This window comes from Somniosus microcephalus, chromosome 12, assembly GCF_052327205.1.
Source record: "Somniosus microcephalus isolate GS21.2 chromosome 12, FLI_Smic_1.0, whole genome shotgun sequence".
In the NCBI taxonomy this organism is placed as follows: Eukaryota; Metazoa; Chordata; class Chondrichthyes; order Squaliformes; family Somniosidae; genus Somniosus; species Somniosus microcephalus.
Genome location: NC_140998.1, coordinates 77,506,842 through 77,525,308, shown reverse-complemented (window position 1 = coordinate 77,525,308; position 18,467 = coordinate 77,506,842). Strand labels below are relative to the sequence as shown.

At 48.3% G+C, this 18,467-nt stretch overlaps 1 protein-coding gene across 4 annotated transcripts in view; it reads left to right on the top strand.

The window, feature by feature from the left end:
* Positions 1-18,467, top strand: part of nid2a (nidogen 2a (osteonidogen)) — a 182,527-nt gene that overhangs the window by 97,374 nt on the left and 66,686 nt on the right. For all 4 annotated transcript variants that reach the window (XM_086003173.1, XM_086003172.1, XM_086003171.1 and 1 more), the window contains exons 20-21: positions 13,098-13,343; positions 15,758-16,003. In XM_086003173.1, the coding sequence (XP_085859299.1) occupies positions 13,098-13,343; positions 15,758-16,003 (492 nt within the window). The remainder of the gene's footprint in view (positions 1-13,097; positions 13,344-15,757; positions 16,004-18,467) is intronic.

The window sequence follows — 18,467 nt, the reverse complement described above, 5'->3', positions numbered from 1 at the left end:
TTTTGGGGCAGCATATTCCATGGACCTACCACCCTCTGAGTGAAGTAGTTCCCCCTCATCTCAGTTTTGAAAGAGCAGCCCCTTATTCTAAGACTATGCCCCCTAGTTCTAGTTTCACCCATCATCGGGAACATCCTCCCCGCATCCACCCGATCCAACCCCTTCACAATCTTATATGTTTCAATAAGATCGCCTCTCATTCTTCTGAACTCCAATGAGTAGAGTCCCAATCTACTCAACCTCTCCTCATATGTCCATCCCCTCATCCCCAGGATTAACCGAGTGAACCTTCTTTGTACTGACTCGAGAGCAAGTATGTCTTTTCTTAAGTATGGACACCAAAACTGTATGCAGTATTCCAGGTGCGGTCTCACCAATACCTTGTACAACTGAAGCAATACCTCCCTATTTTTATATTCTATCCCCCTAGCAATGAAAGCCAACATTCCATTGGCCTTCTTAATCATTTGCTGCACCTGCATACTAACCTTTTGAGTTTCGTGCACCAGGACCCCAGATCCCTTTGTACTTCAGTACTTTCCAGTTTCTTGCCATTAAGATAATAACTTGCTCTACGATTTTTCCTGCCAAAGTGCATAACCTCACACTTTCCAGTATTGTATTCCATCTGCCAAATCTCTGCCCACTTACAAATCTCTGCCCGCTCTCTGTCTATGTCCCCTTGCAGGTTTTTTATGTCCTCCTCACTCACTACTTTCCCCCCCATCTTAGTATCATCTGCCAACTTTGATATGTTACACTCGGTCCCCTCCTCCAAATCGTTAATATAGATTGTAAAGAGTTGGGGACCCAGCACCGACCCCTGCGGAACACCACTAGTTACTGATTGCCAGTCTGAGAATGAACCATTTATCCCAACTCTCTGCCTTCTGTTAGATAGCCAATCCTCTATCCATGCCAGAATATTACCCCCAATCCCGTGATTTTTTATCTTAAGCAATAATCTTTTGTGTGGCACCTTGTCAAATGCCTTTTGGAAGTCTAAATACACTACGTCCACTGGTTCCCCTTTATCCACCCTATATGTTACTTCCTCAAAGAACTCCAGCAAATTTGTCAAACATGACTTCCCCTTCATAAAACCATGCTGACTTTGTCCTATTAAATTATGATTATCCAAATGTCCTGTTACTGTCTCCTTAATAATGGACTCCAAAATTTTACCTACCACAGATGTTATGCTAACCGGCCTATAGTTTCCAGCCTTCTGTCTACTGCCCTTTTTAAATAAGGGTGTTACATTAGCAGTTTTCCAGTCTGCCGGGACCTTTGCCGAGTCCAGGGAGTTTTGGAAAATTATTACCAATGCATCCACAATCCCTACCGCCACTTCCCTCAAGACCCTAGGATGTAAGCCATCCGGTCCAGGTGATTTATCCGCCTTGAGTCCCATTATTTTACCGAGTGCCACTTCCTTAGTGATTTTGATCGTGTTTAGCTCCTCCCCCCCCTTTTGCCCCCTGTTTGTCCAGTGTTGGGATATTCTTAGTGTCCTCTACTGTAAAGACTGATACAAAATATTCATTCAGTGTTTTTGCCATCTCCACATTTCCCACCATTAATTTCCCAGTCTCATCCTCTAAGGGACCAACATTTACTTTAGCCACCCTTTTTCTTTTTATATAACTATAAAAACTCTTACTATCTGTTTTTATATTTTTTGCTGATTTACTTTCATAATCTATCTTCCCTTTCTTAATTAATCTTTGTGTTATTTTTTGCTGTCTTTTAAAGTTTTCCCAATCCTCTATCCTCCCACTAGATTTGGCTACCTTATATGCCCTTGTTTTTAGTCGAATACTATCCTTAATTTCTTTACTTAGCCACGGATGGCTGTCTTTTCTTTTACACCCTTTTCTTCTCAGCGGAATATATTTTTTTTGGAAGTTGTAAAATAACTCCTTAAATGTACACCACTGATCATGTATCGTCTTACCCTTTAATCTATTTTCCCAATCCACTCTACTCAATTCCGCTCTCATACCTTCGTAGTCTCCTTTATTCAAGCTTAGCACGCTTGTTTGAGATCCAACCTTCTCACCCTCTAATTGAATATGGAGTTCAACCATGTTATGGTCACTCATTCCAAGGATCCTTTACTAGGACATTTTTAATTAATCCTGTCTCGTTACACAGGACCAGATCTAAGGTTGCTTGCCCCCTGGTCGGTTCAGTTACATACTGCTCAAGAAACCCATCCCTAATACACTCAATGAACTCATCCTCAAGGCAGCCCTGCCCAATTTGATTTGTCCAATTAATATGATAGTTAAAATCCCCCATAATTATAGATGTTCCCTTATTACAAGCCTCAACTATTTCTTGATTGATACTCCGTCCAACAGAGTTGCCACTGTTCGGAGGCCTATAGACTATGCCCACTAGTGTTTTTTTCCCCTTATTATTCCTTATCTCCACCCAAACTGTTTCATTATCCTGATCTTTTGACCCAATATCATTTCTCTGTATTACAGTGATTCCTTCCTTTATTAACATAGCCACCCCACCTCCCCTTCCTTCCTGCCTGTCCTTCCTGATCGTTAAATAACCTGGTATGTTTAATTCCCAGGCATTGTCACCCTGCAGCCATGTTTCTGTAATGGCCACAAGATCATACCCATATGTAGTTATTTGTGCCATTAACTCGTCTATTTTGTTACGAATGCTACGTGCATTCAGATAGAGAACTTTCAAATATGTTTTGTGACACTTAGTTCCTGCTTTTGCCCTTTTTATTACTTTACCTTTTACTCCATACCTTCTGCCCCTTCCTGACACGCTCTGGTTTTTAATTTCCCCACTGCTACCTAAGTCTATGACCTTCTCTGTTGTCATTTTTATTATTTGCTCTCTAGGAACCTCCCCCCCAATAGTTAGTTTAAAGCCCTCTCTACAGCCCTAGTTATATGATCTGCCAGGACTCTAGCCCCAGCACTGGCCAAGTGAAGCCCGTCCCAACGGAACAGCTCCCTTCTGCCCCAGTACTTGTGCCAGTGTCCCAGGAAGCAAAACCCATTTCTCCCACACCAGTCTTTGAACCACACATTTAACTCTCTAATTTTATTTGTCCTAGCCAAATTCGCTCGTGGCTCAGGTAATAATCCAGAGATTATTACCCTTGAGGTTCTGTCTTTTAATTTGACCCCTAGCTGCTCATACTCCTTTAACAGAACCGGCTTCCTAGTCCTATCTATGTCGTTTGTACCAACATGGACCACGACAACTGGATCCACCCCCTCCCACTGCAAGTTTCTTTCCAGCCCAGAGGAGATGTCCTTAACCCTGGCACCGGGTAGGCAACACAGCCTACGGGACTCTCGCTCTCGGCTGCAGAGAACTCTATCTATCCCCCTAATAATACTATCCCCTACCACTACAACAATTCTATTTACTCCCCCCTCTTGAATGGCCCCCCGCTCCACGGGGCTGTGGCCAGGTTGCTCATCCTCCCTGCAGTCCCTGCTCCTGTCCCCACAGGGAGTAAGAACCTCGAACCTGTTGGACAAGAGCAAGGGCTGCGGCTCCTCCAACACTACCTCCTGGATCCCCGTACCTGCCTCACTCATAGTCACACCGTCCTGTCCCTGACCATGGGCTACATCTGAATTAATTAACTTCATAGGTGTGACCATCTCCTGAAACACAGAGTCCAGGAACTTCTCCCCCTCCCTGATGTGTCGCAGTGTCTGAAGCTCAGACTCCAGCTCATCAACACGGAGTTGGAGTTCCTGTAGCAGCAGACACTTGTCACAGACGTAATCACCGTGAGCCTCAATGGGGTCCACCGGCTCCCACATCTCGCAACAGTAACACATCACCTGCTCCATTCTATGTAATTAATTAAAATTTTTGTTGTTAGTTATGGACACCCTCTGCCCGATTATAGATGCTAGTATCCCCTTTAATTTATTGGATTTGAATTAAATCAATCCCTCTAATTACACCAGTTAAATGGTTCACCAACAGTCACTCTGCACCAGAAAGGCCTTATTAACTGCAACCCACAGAGTTAAAGTTTGAAAACAGCACCTAACACCCCACTTACCCTAACTCACACTTACCCAAACTCACAGCACTCTCTGCTGACCTTGCACTCAGTGCTTGCTCGCACTAGCAATGGTCTTTTTATACTGTTTGTTTGTTTACAGCCAAATGAGTCAACCCTGCTGATTGGTTAGAAAACTGGTTTTCACTGCCTGCTGTGCCAATTTACTCCTACTGCAGTGTAACCTTGTTTTACTCTTCTTAAACCAACAGAATCCCAAATACTTAACATACTTAACTTTCTATGTTACTATCAATCCAACTATTGCATGCATAATTATTTCTCTACTTTTAGGTGTTCCAAAAACTCATAAAAACAAGGACAGCTATGGTTTTTGTTTGATGTCATTCTTATCGAAGATTCTTAATATTGGCTTAACTGCTTTTTAGCAGACATTTTGACTCCGTTCTGCTTCAAGTTTAATACAAACACAATGCAATTGCTTGGTGTCATCTATTGAAGTTATGGCCCAGAAATTCGGGTCGGGGGCTTCCCCTTGCGCGCTGGCCGTTGAGCTGTGGGCCCCCGTGGGATTCCGATCCTGGGCCTCCTCCAACTGCCGGCGTGCAGTGCTTGCGTATCCCAGGGGTGCAGTTAGTTTGATGCGTCCCCTGGGATCACGTGGGCCATGGAGAGCCAATGGTAGCAGGGAATGCTTCATTCATAAGTTTGACAGGAAGAGTTGTCAAACCTATAAATACTAGAAGCCCCAAAAATCACTAAATATTCAAATAAATTTTAAAAAACCATCACATTTTTAAAATAAATATAAATTACATGAAATAACTATTTTATTAAACAATAATTTAAAATTTTGAAAAATTAATTACATTTTCTAACAGGGCTAAAAATAAACTTACCTTTCTTTAAAGTATTTAAAAATAATAAACCTGTGGAAAAAATGTTTTAATATTAATTAATTCACCACTTACCTTGTAAAAGCAGGCCTTGCGACTGCTTTTTACATGTCTAACTTCTGGAGACTTACCGTCCCGGGAAAACCTGCAAAAAACACGTAAGTTCGATGCGCACACGCTGCCTCTCCTGCGCACGCGTTCGACTTCTTCTGGACCCCTTCTTTCAGGGGAACGGAAGTGCCGGTTTCCCACGCATGCGCAGTGCATGCATGAAACTGGCACTTCCATTGGGCTTACGGGTGAGTACCCCGTGCATACTCACCCATGGAGACCCGAATTTCTGGGCCACTTCAAAGTCATGTTGGTATGGTTTTTACTATATGTAAATCAAAACCACTTTAACTGTGTGTTTACTTGTTTTCTAGCTATCTCAATTGGTTGCATATTTAATCGTGTTTCCTGTCATCCAAGTTTAACATAAAACTATCTGACTAGCAGGTTTCTTTACTTGATGTCATGTTTTCAAAGGCACATGCCTCTCTTAATGTTTGTATTTCTGTTTCAATCGTGTTGGTTTTTCACACTTTAAACTGTGTCTCTCATTGTGTTCATTGCAAACCATAGACCTTTCAGAACCACCAATGGTTTGCTTCAATCTTTCATTGTTTTAGAATATTTAACTAATTCCCATTTCAAAGCTTGTTTACAACTTTGTTATCAACTGATCTTTTCTCAGAAGCCTGTATTTCTGTTTACAGCCTTTCTGCTGAGACTTGTGTCTTTTAAACCCAGTGGCCTAGAAATTGGCCTGAGGTGCCCAAGCGGCGCAAAGTTCGCCTGGGCGCTGGAATTTGTGCCGCGATCGCCACATTAGCAATCGCCGCAAATTCAGTTGAAGTGCCCCTAGAGGGAGACGGGGCGCGGCTTGAAGCGCTCCGCATCCCTCTTAGGGCGCTGAAAGTGAATTTTGCAGCGCTACGTGCCGCAGCGCCACACGCTGCGGCACGGCATGCTGCGGTACTGCAGGCCTTCCTCCCACTGTTAAGGGGGAGGGGCCTGCAACAGCGCAAGCCCCGATCGTGAGTGCCGGCAAAAGAGCCCGGCACCAAGGACAAGTGCCGGGCTCTCGGGAAACAGCCGGCAATGCCACGGGGGGGGGACCAGTAGGCCGGGGACGGAGGTGCTGGCAGGCGGCCGCCGAAAAAGCAGCCGCCCCGCACCTCCACCTTAACTTGCGCCTCTGCCGGCACAGTAAGGCCCCGTGAACCGGGCGCGGGTAGCGAACGGCGCAACTGCGGCGTTCGCTACCAAATATCGCGAACAGGGCGCTGCGCACACCGATGACGTCATCGGTGGAGGTGCAGCGCAAATGTCTAACGCCACCATTAGCGCCCCTGCTGAATATCGCGGGAGGCGCAGCCAGTGGCGCTACAGCCACTGACTGCCTCTTTAGGTGCTAACAGGTGGCGCTACTCACCCAATTTTTCCCCCAGTATGTCTTTTATCAATAATATTAGATATCTGTTCATAGTATCATGTATTTCTCTGAATCATGGCTATTTCTTCACACATCTTGGTCTGAATCTGAGGTCCAAGGTGAGACAGCATGAGCGTCACCCATGCTGATCTGATAGATGCCAGGTAAAGTGGAGATCAGAGGCCCAATCCTCCAATGTAGTGAGAGTGACTTGCAATGTGGTGAGAGTGGCTTCTGAGGTTGCAGAAATCACCTGCAAAATCCTGAAAGCAAAATCTCTGCACAAAAAGGTGTCAGCAAGTGCCTTTCCCTTAGGCAAGGAAGCAGGTGTAAGGTGTTAGTATTTATGTGCTTTTTCCACCTGTCACTTAATGAACATGCACAATGGCCACTGGGCTTCTGCCTCCCCTTCACAGGTGAGATTCCCGAGGTACGTGAATCCCGGTACGTGAATCCCGTGCGCAATCAGTTCAAGTTGAAACCACACGTTAAAAAGGCTGTTAAATGTCTCTAAACAAGCAGTTAACTACCTCAATGAGGTCACCCGCCTCTCCCGAGCGGGTCTGTGGCACGCTTTGAAACGAACCCCAGTTAAACGCAGAAGTCGGCGGGATGACATCTGGTTCCCGACGAGCTGTCACTTTCAGCGCTTTTAACCACCGACATGCTACCAAACCCGCACGCTCTGCAATGTGAAAATTCCGTCCAGATTCGGAAATAGACGCAATGAGTAAACAGGTAAGCATGAAGGATTCAAATTGAAAAGAGACCATTAGAAAATGAAAAGAAGAAAGCGAAAAAAAGAAATCCGTGTTATTGCTATTGTTTTCTTCCTTTTGTTTAAGTGTTCCAGTCTGTGTTTTTCATCTTTCTAATTGGATATTTTCTACATTTCTTATATTTTTGTCTGTCAATAATCCTGTGACATAAAATCTTTGTTCCTAATTTAAATTTTCTCCCCAATCACATTATAACATAAAAATATCCTACACAAATCACATACTATCAAACACAAACCTTTCCAATTACGCTCCAGGAACCGAATACTGCGAGAAACTGCTGGCACAATAAACTCTCAAAGTAACATTTATCAGATAACACATACAAAAATCTAGGGTTGTGTCTGGAATGAACTATACAACACTAGTTGGAAATACTAAATTCTGGTGGGTACATGTGTATCCCTGGTGGTGATAGAATTTGAATCAATTTGAGGTTGTAAGAATAATAATAATAATAATAATCAACTTTATTGTCATTGTTAGTGCACAAGTGCAGTACAACGAAATGTAGGCTTGCGGCTCCCGAGAGTGTACATTTAGGTTAAGACATTTAAACATTCAACATTCATTTGGCTTGTAATACATTAACATAAACATAATAAAGTGCATTGGCAGATGTGCAGGCTTTAGAGTTTATTTGTGGAGTTCAGTAGGATGACAGCCCTGGGAAAGAAGCTGTTCCTAAATCTGGTCGTTCGGGTGCGAATGCATCTGTAGCGTCTCCCAGATGGCAGGGGGGCGAACAGACTGTGGCTGGGGTGGGTAGGGTCTTTGATGATGGTCAGTGACCTCCGTAAACAGCGTTTCTGGTAGATGTTCTCTATGGTTGGTAGCCGGGTGCCGGTAATGCATTGGGCAGTTTTGACTACCCGCTGCAGGGCTTTCCGGTCATAGTAGCTACAGCTGCCATACCATACTGTGATACAGTTTGTCAGGATGCTCTCTATTGTGCAGCGGTAAAAGTTAGAGAGGATCAGGGGTGACAGGTTACATCCCTTCAGCCTTCTTAGGAAATATAGGCTCTGCTGGGCCTTCTTCACCAAAGAGGAGGTATTGAGGGACCAGGAGAGGTCTTCCGTGATGTGGACTCTGAGGAACTTAAAGCTGTCCACCCTTTCCACCACAGCCCCATGGATCCAAAGACTGAGGTCCACTCAGGCAATCAAACAAAATGAAGTTTAATGGAAACTAACAGGTTTAAACAAGTAACTGCAGGAGAACATCGAGTGTAGGTCTGTTCAGTTCGGAGGCTCCACGAGGACTGCTAGGGCAGTCCCCTGGTTGACGTCATGACGTCATCATGTTCTTCCCGCCAGTGGGGGATCACGTGATGAACGGCGTGATGTCATCGCATTTACCCGCGCTGTTAAAGTAATCACACTCTGTACAAGTAAACAGTATAAATAAAGATACAGACTCAGGCTGTAACTAACATGTTGTTAAAGGGAATTATATACAAAAGATCTGAGTCCTTTAGTGGCTCCGCCACATGCGTCCCCCCAGAATTGTCTTTAACAGCAAAAGTGAGATGGTGAGGAGGCCTGACAAGCCTGTCCGAGCGACTTCTGTACCCCTGAAGTGGAAGCTGATGAACGGTGGTCGAGCTGGCGGGCGGTTGTGGTGGATCTGGCACGGCGACTGTGGGCGGTCGGCCACGTTTTGGCGGTTGAGCGATTTCGACTGGGCGGTCCAGGTCTAAGTGTGCCGGCTTCAACCGGTCAACCGAAATGTGGTCCGGTTTACCTCCGATATCGACCGAAAAGGTTTTGTCTCCCGGCTCTATGACGTGGAAGGGACCAGTGTAAGGAGGCTTGAGCGGATCCCAGTGAGCGTCGTGGTGGATAAACACGTACTCGGCGCTTTTCAGCTAAGTTGGGACATGGGAGCTCTGTAAGCCGTGATGCAACGTAGGCACTGGAGCGAAACATCTGGCCGCTTCCTGGTGGCTGACGAGTTGCTGGGATTTGGACCATGGCTTTGTTGGAGACGGGAGGAAATCCCCTGGTACTCGTAGTGGCTGGCCATATACGAGTTCCGCCGAGGACGATTGCAAATCTTCTTGGGGCGCCGTACGAAGACCCAAAAGGACCCAGGGAAGTCTGTCCATCCATCCCATGCCTTGAAGACTGGCCCGCAGAGCGGCATGGAGCGACCTGTGGAATCGCTCGCACAGGCCGTTCGCCTGTGGATGATAGGCAGTGGTGCGATGTAGTTTGGTGCCGAGACCCTGAGCCACAGCGTTCCAGAGCTCAGAGGAAAACTGCAGTCCATGATCGGAAGAGATGTCCGCCGGTACCCCGAAACGAGCAACCCAAGGGGAGATGAAAGCTCTGGCTACGTCTGCCGAAGTGGTGGAAACCAAAGGAACTGCCTCTGGCCATCTAGTGGTGCGGTCTACCATTGTGAGGATGTGTGTAAAACCTTGAGAAGGTGGAAGTGGCCCCACGAGGTCCACATTCACGTGGTCAAATTGACGCTCCGGAACAGCGAACGTGGCCAATGGAGCTTTTACATGACGCTGTACCTTGGCCTTTTGGCAGACCACGCAGGTGTTGGTCCAGTCGCGGACATCCATGTGCATACCCTTCCAGACAAATTTTGACGACATCAGCCTTTGCGAGGCCTTCATGCCAGGGTGTGACAACCCGTGTATGGCGTCGAACACTTTTCGGCGCCAGGCGACTGGTACAATAGGGCGGGGAGCTCTCATGGAGACGTCGCAAAGTAGCGTGGTGCCTGCGGCATGGAATTTGACGTCGGCCGCTTGGAAGCTAGAGGGGCTGGTCCTGTATGCTTGGACCTCTGGGTCCAAGGCTTGATCCGCAACCATGAGGGCATAGTCGATTCCGAGTTGGACTGCGTGAACAGTCGCGCGGGAGAGGCAATCCGCCACCAGGTTGTCTTTGCTGGACAAATGCTGAATGTCCGTGGTGAATTCTGAAATGAACGTCAGGTGACGTTGTTGCCGAGCTGACCACGGTTCGGTGGTCTTGGCCATAGCGTACGTTAGTGGCTTGTGGTCTACAAAAGCCGTGAACGGACGTCCCTCTAGTAAGAACCGGAAATGGCGGATGGCTAGAAAAAGGGCCAGCAACTCCCGGTCGAAAGTGCTGTACTTTCTTTCGTTTTGCCGTAGCTGACGGCTGAAGAACGCTAGCGATTGCTACGTCCCATTCACCCGCTGTTCCTGCACTGCGCCGATTGCGTAGTCCGACACGTCGGTGGTAAGGGCAATGGTGGCACCTGGAAGCGGGTGTGCCAGCATGGTTGCATTGGCCAAGGCGCCTTTGGTGTCGACGAACGCCCGGTCCATCTCGGCCGTGCAGCTGATCGGATCCTTACCGGACTTGGCCTTGAGGGCCTCGTACAAGGGCTGCATAAGCAGAGCCGCCTTAGGGACGAACCGGTGATAAAAATTGACCATCCCGAGGAACTCTTGTAGGGCCTTGACGGTCTGCGGGCGTTGGAAAGATGTAACCGCCTCGACCTTCGTCTGTAAGGGAATTGCGCTGTCTGATGTGATGCGGTGGCCCAAGAAATCAATCCGCTGCAGGCCAAACTGGCACTTGGCCGGGTTGATAATCAAACCGTGTTGACTGAGGCGTGTGAAGAGGGTGCGCAAATGGCAGAAGTGCTCCTCTTTGCTAGGGCTGGCGATGAGGATGTCGTCGAGGTAGACGAAGAGGAATTTTAGGTCCCGAAGCACGGAGTCCATCAAGCGCTGGAAAGCCTGTGCAGCGTTCTTCCAGCCAAATGGCATCCGTAGAAATTCAAACAGGCCGAATGGGGTGATGACTGCAGTTTTCGGGACGTCTTGCGGGTACACGGGGACCTGGTGGTAACCACGGACGAGGTCGACTTTTGAAAAAAAAAGTATTTCCCGCCAAATGGGCCGAGAAATCTTGAATATGCGGGATCGGGTACTGATCAGAAGTAGTGGTGTCATTCAGGCGTCGGTAGTCGCCGCATGGCCGCCATCCGCCGCCGGGTTCCGGAACAATGTGGAGAGGTGAAGACCAGGGACTATTCGATCGGCGAATAATCCCCAGCCGCTCCATCATGTCGAACTCCGCTTTCGCAGCCGCAAGCTTGCCGGGTTCGAGTCGTCGGGCCCGTGCGTAAACTGGGGGGCCGGTAGTGGTGATGTGATGTTCTACACCATGTTTAGTGGCCGAGGAGGAGAAAGTGGCCTGGTCAGATCTGGGAACTCTCCGAGGAGGCGAGAGAAGTCGTCTGGAGGTGGGAATGCACAGGAGACAGTGCGCGGCACGGCGTTGCCGCGGTGGCACGGGATGGAGTGGAATGTGGCCGCATTGATCAAGCGGCGGTGCCTGACATCGACCAGGAGGCCGTTGGCGCACAAAAAATCCGCCCCAAGGATGGCCTGCGTGACTTTGGCCGTGATGAATTCCCAGTGGAAGCGCTGGCCGCCGAAACACACCTAGACCCGCCGCCTTCCGAAGGTCTGAATGGCCGCGCCATTAGCCGCCGCGAGGGCGGGGCCGTGGCCCCCAGCTAGTATATGACGCAGGTAGGATGCTACACTGCACCCCGGTGTCGCAAAGGAAACATCGACCAGATAGGGAATCGGTGATGAAGAGAAGCTTCCCCAAATTTCCGATGGCCATCGCAGCCGCGGGGTGCTCGTTCGACCCGGTCCTCTTTCGCCAGGGTGGCTGTAGATGGGTTTTTTTTTTGAGCGAAAAACTGCAGGGAGGGCGGCAGCATCTTGCTTTTGCGCCAAAACGGGCGTGGTAGAAGCACAACCCCGCTGATTGAGGAGCTGGAGCAGCGTCTGTGGGGGATGGGCACCTCGTGGCAGCGCAGTACTGCTGTGTCACCGCGAAAATCTTGTCCGCTTCGGCAGCAAGCTCCGTGCAGTCTGTGACTTCGGACCTGGCTAGGGCAGCCTGAACTTGCTCCGGGAGTAGGCTGAGGAATAGCTCCCTGAAGAGGAAGCATTCCGGTTCGGAACCGAGGAACGTGAGCATCTGGCTCATGAGCTCGGACGGCTTGGAGTCCCGAGGCCGGGCATAGCGAGCAGCCAGCGGGCGCGCTCCGACTTCGTGAGCCCGAAAACCTGCAGCAACCGCGCCTTTAACGTGTCATACTTGCGATCAGTAGGCGGACTACCGAGTAGGCTGACAATCCGCGAGGCTGTGGCGCTGTCGAGGGCAGAGACCACGTAATAATAACGGGTCTGATCCACAACGATGTCCCTGATGGCGAACTGGGCTTCAGCCTGGATGAACCACGCGACTGGTTGTTGCTCCCAGAACTGCGGTAGCTTCAAGGTAACGGCGTTCGTTTCCATGTTGAGTGTCTTCTGCGAAAACCGTTCGCAAAAGTCGGGGTCACCAATGTAGGAATGTCTAGTTCCTATCCAAAGACTGAGGTCCACTCAGGCGATCAAACAAAATGAAGTTTAATGGAAACTAACAGGTTTAAACAAGTAACTGCAGGAGTACATCGAGTGTAGGTCTGTTCAGTTCGGAGGCTCCACGAGGACTGCTAGGGCGGTCCCGTGGTTGACGTCATCACGTTCTTCCCACCAGTGGGGGATCACGTGATGAACGGCGTGACGTCATTGCGTTTACCCGCGCTGTTAAAGTAATCACACTCTGTACAAGTAAACAGTATAAATAAAGATACAGACTCAGGCTATAACTAACATGTTGTTAAAGGGAATTATATACAAACGATCTGAGTCCTTTAGTGGCTCCGCCACAAGGTGATGAATTAAGAATATCACAGGTGAAATGCATTTAAAGCATATTGGCTTAGGTGTGTTTTCTTTCCTATAAACAGCCTGGTGACATCACAGTGTACAAGGAGAGACATTAGATGACCCAAAGTGAGGGATTTGTACTTTTAATTTGTAATCGTTTCAAAACCAGTTTCTGTATTTTGATTAGAACCCATTGAACGTCCAAAGACTGCTTGCGAGCAGCACCGGGAGAGACTGCAAACAGAATTGAGCCTGCGTGGATCTCAACCTCTTATTGGAATGCATGTCCCGGAGTGTGATGAAGAAGGGAACTTCAGGCCTATGCAATGCCACGGCAGTACAGGCCACTGCTGGTGTGTGTATGAAAACGGACAGGAGATTCCAGGGACGAGGACACCACCTGGAACCGGTCAACCACGCTGTGGGCTGCCAGGTCAGTCAGAATTTTAATTAAGCAAAATGACCAGCGTTGTAACAAAAACGATGGCCGGAATCTTTCCTACTGAGTCGGGTCGGGTGCGTGCAGGCCGTGTAGCAGGTTGGTACTGCGATGTATTGATCAGCCCGCTCCTCAGAGCGACTAGCGTAATGGCCCCTATTAAGGCAGACATGCGCGTTTCCCGGCCCTATTAATGCTGTGTGTCTGATGACATCATCAATGCCTCATTTCCTGCGAGGATATTTAAAGCCTTTTCGCATTTGAAGGTTCATGTAAGAGTGTGGAGGGAGGATTGGAGAGGAGGGTCTTGTTGTGTAGAAATAGAAAAATGCCTTTCCAAAGACAGAGGACTGCACCCTGCATTTCCGATGACTCCCTACATATTCTTGTGGGGGGAGTCAGAGCACACAGGGACGTCCTCTTCCCTGCTGATGGACGGAAGAGACCACCCCAAGTGCCAAAAGAGCCTGGCTCCAAATTGCTGAGGAGGTCAACAGCAGGGATGTGGTAAGGCAGACCTGGGTGCAGTGCAGGAAGCGCTTCAATGATCTGATGAGATCAGGAAAAGTGAGTACAAAGCCACACTCGCCTTCATCCTGATGTGCCTGTCACCACATCCCCATCACTCTGCTTTCCCAATCCTACTCCTGCACATCATTCCTCACACCAACATACCTTGCACGTGCACTCATCCCTCTCTCTCTATGTACATACTCACATCCCCATCTGACTAACCACCCCTCACACTCCCCCTCATCCTAATGTAATCATACTAATAACACCACAGAAGGAGGCACTTTGGCATTGGCACCACACTCTCTCATAGTCACCCTTGCATTTTCTGCAACTTTTACTGCCGGCCTGCCTCCAAACCCGCACACACGGTAGTGGGAAAATTCCGGCTGAGGAGTTCAAAGAGATTTAATTTTTTCCGTTGTTTAGCATGCACGTAGTCCTGTGTTGTAGCTTCCCCTGGTTGGCACCTCATTTTTAGGTACGCCTGGTGCTGCTCCTGGCATGCTCTTCTACACTCCTTATTGAACCAGGGTTGGTCCCCTGGCTTGATGCTAATGGTAGGGTGAGGGATATGCTGGTCCATGAGGTTACAGATTGTGGTGGAATACAATACTGTTGTTGATGGCCCACAGTGCTTCATGGATGCCCAGTTTTGAACTGCCAGGTCTGTTCTGAATCTATCCCATTTAGCATGATGGTAGTGCCACACAACATGATGGAGGGTGGCCTCAGTGTGAAGACGGGACTTCGTCTCCACAAGGACTGTGAAGTGGTCACTGCTACCAATACTGTTATGGACAGATGCATCTGAGGATGAGACCAAGTAGGTTTTTCCCTCATGTTGGTTCACTCACCATCTGCTGCAGGCCCAGTCTGGCAGTTATGTCCTTCAGGACTCTGCCAGCTTGATCAGTGGTGGTGCTACCATGCCAATCTTGGTGATTGACATTGAAGTCCCCGACCCAGAGTACATACTGTGCCCTTGCTACCCTCAGTGCTTCTTCCAAATGGTGTTCAACATGGAGGAGTACTGATTAATCAGCTGAGGGCGGGTGGTAGGTGGTAATCAGCAGGAGGTTTCCTTGCCCATGAGCCTTCATGCCACTCCCTCCTGACTGTATACCACTGTGCCACCAGCTTTGGTGGGTCTATCCTGCTGGTGTGACAGGACATACCCAGGGATGGTGATGGAGGAGTCTGGGACATTTGCTGAAAGGTATGATTCTGTGAGTATGACTGTCAGGCTGTTGATTGACTAGTTTGTGGGACAGCGCTCTCACCTTTGGTACAAGCCCCCAGATGTTAGTGAGGAGGACTTTGCAGGGTCAACTGGGCTGGGTGTGCACCGACGCCGGTGCCTAGGGCGAAGCCGGGTGGTCCGTCCAGTTTTATGGCTGAGGCTAGGCCATTTCAGAGGGCAGTTAAGAGTTAACCACATTGTTCTCGGTCTGGAGTCACTTATAGGCCAGACCAGGTAAGGACGGCAGATTTCCTTTCCTAAAGGACATTAGTGAACCAGATGGGTTTTTACGACAATCCGATAGTTTCATGATTACTGATGCTAGCATTTTATTCCAGATTTAGTTAATTAACTGAATTTAAATTCCCCAGCTGCCATGGTGGGATTTGAACTCACTTCTCCGGATTAATAGTTCAGGCCACTGGATTACTAGCCCAGTAACATAACCACTATGTTACCGTTCCCTTGATAAATTAAGAATATCACAGGTGAAATACATTTAAAGCATATTGGCTTAGGTGTGTTTTCTTTCCTATAAACAGCCTGCTGACAACACACAGTGTACAAGGAGAGATGTTAGATGACCCAAAGTGAGAGATTTGCACTTTTAATTTGTAAGCGTTTCAAAACCAGTTTATTTTTGTTTGCTCAGCAACCATTGAACGTCCAAAGACTGCTTGTGAGCAGCACCAAGAGAGACTGCAAACAGAGTTGAGCCCGCATGGAACTCGACCTCTTATTGGAATGCACATCCCTGAGTGTGATGAAGAAGGGAACTTCAGGCCTATGCAATGCCACGGCAGTACAGGCTACTGCTGGTGCGTGTATGAAAACGGACAGGAGATTCCAGGGACTAGGACACCGCCTGGAACCGGTCAACCACGCTGTGGGCTGCCAGGTCAGTCAGTATTTTAAATATGTAAAATGACCAGCGTTGTAGCAAAAATGAGGAGTTCAAAGAGACTTTCATTTTTTTTTTATATGATTCTAAATTGGAACTTGGTGAAACATGCATGTGTAAAAAGCTGATCATCAATGGAAACAGCTGATTTAGGCATCTATAATCAAAAATCTAAAGTTGCGTCTGGAATGAACTATACAATGCTAATTGAATATACTAAATTCTGGTGGGTAAGGTGAATCCCTTGTGGTGATAGAATTTGGAGCAATTTGAAGTGATAAATTAAGAATATCTCATGTGAAATGTATTGTACTTAAAGCATATTGGCTTTGGTGTGTTTTCTTTCCTATAAACAGACTGGTGACAACAAGCAGTGTAACAGTTGAATTTCTGACACCAAATATGGTTTGCAATGTTGTCCATTTATTTGTATTCGACCAAGTCTAGATACACACAATGGGCTAAAATATCGATAGCCCACCTAAACGGTCGTGGGGATTAAGGGGCTGCCTGAGTTGCCTACTCCCTTTCGCTTCCTCCTCTTCCATTTCCTCTTTCTCCTCCTCCTGCTCCTCAGCTGGTCGCCGTACGCCTGGTGACGAGGGCTATGCCCTCATGATGGCGAGGTTGTGGAGCATGCAGCAGACCACAATTAATCTTGAGACGCGCTCTGGTGAGTACTGCAGGGCTCCTCCAGCATGGACCAGGCAGCGGAAGCATTGTTTAAGGATGCCAGTGGCCTGCTCTGTCAGATTCCGTGTGGCAGCATGGCTCTCATTATATGGATGCTGCCCACATGTGCTTGAGTTGAGCAGCGGTATCATGAGTCAGGTGGTCAGCGGATAGCCCTTGTCACCCAGTAGCCACCCTCTGGTTTGTTGTGGTGGCTCAAATGCTGATGGTACAGTGGACTGCCGCAGAATGAAGGCATCATGACTGCTGTCGGGATACCAAGCATTGACCTGCATGATGCGCTGAGTATGGTCGCACACCAGCTGGACATTGAGGGAATGGAATCCCTTCTGGTTGGGGTACATCTCCGAATTGAGATGTGGCGCCCGCAAAGCAACGTGTGTGCAGTCAATGGTTCCCTGCACCATGGGGAATCCTGCTATCCTGGCGAAGCTGAGTGCTCGCTCCACCTGCTTCTTTCCGGCAAGAGAGAATGAAATGTATTCAGCTCTCTTTACATACAGAGCCTCACTCACCTCCCTTATACAGGAGTGGTCAGTGAACTGGGTGATGTTACAGATGTCGCCTGCTCCAGCCTGGAAGGATCCCAATGCGAAGAAGTTCAAGGCCACGGTCACCTTTACAGCTACTGGCAGTGCCATCCTCACTCTGGACTGAGGCTGTAGGTCTGCCTGCAGCAGGTGGCAGATTTCATTCAGCACCTCCTTAGTAAGATGGAGATGTCACATGCAATGTTCCTCCCTGAGGTTGAGGTAGGAGAATTGCTCCCTGAAAATCCTGGGTGGATAGGACCTCCTGTAGAGAGCCCTTCTCCCCCTCCTCCTCCTGCCTCTTCTAGCAGCTTGACCTGCTCTGTCACTTCTGCTCATTCTCCCTGTCATGCTGCAGACCAAGGGGGATACAAACTAATGCACCCATGTCTGGGAGCAACAGGTCTGAGCCGACCCCTTGCAAGTCAGTACCAAGTCCTTGAGCATGTGCCACACCACTCCTTGTGGACTCTAGGCAACTTTAAAGAAGTGTAGAAAGCACCAAACACTTCTACAACCTCAGCAACAGCTAGTAGAAATCAATCAGCAACAAATCTGTAAGTAGGTGATGATCAATGTTCTCTCTTTCTTTTTGGCCTGTGTTGTGCGGGCTATTCAAAATTCCGCGCATGTGCGGTTTTTCTATTCAAAAGCTGGCTCACTGGCTACACGGGACCTTCAGAAGGGAACATTGGTGATGATCCCATTAAATAGCGCTGGTGGGGGTCCTTCCTGCTGCTGAATGCATGTTTATCTAAGCAAGGTTAAGAGAGGGCATTAGCTCCAGCGTTGAGGTTGAAAGTGGCAGTGCTGGCATCAAATCAGCATACATGCTAATTGACGTCACGATCTGCATACTCTGCATATACCAACGCTATGCCCTCACCAAAATGGCTTTTGGCACGGCCCGCACCAGAAGTGTGTGTGCATTGCTCGGACGCCATTGTCGAGCCAAATCGGCACCCATAGCACCCAAACAACGGGCGCTACGCAACCAAATGTTTATTATCTTTAAGCAGTGGACATGCAGAGAAATAAACTATATTACCCGTTCGGTTTCCCCCAATAGACAGTTAACGTTCGTTGTTCCTTTTCAAACCCTGTGGGCTGGATTTTCATTCCGCAGTCGGGAAGGAGGTGGGACTAAAACTTTCAGGTTTTAGTCCCGCCTACATCGACGTCCGGCCAATTCACGCGATTTTCCCTTGATTGACCTTGTTAAGCCCGCCCAGCGGGCT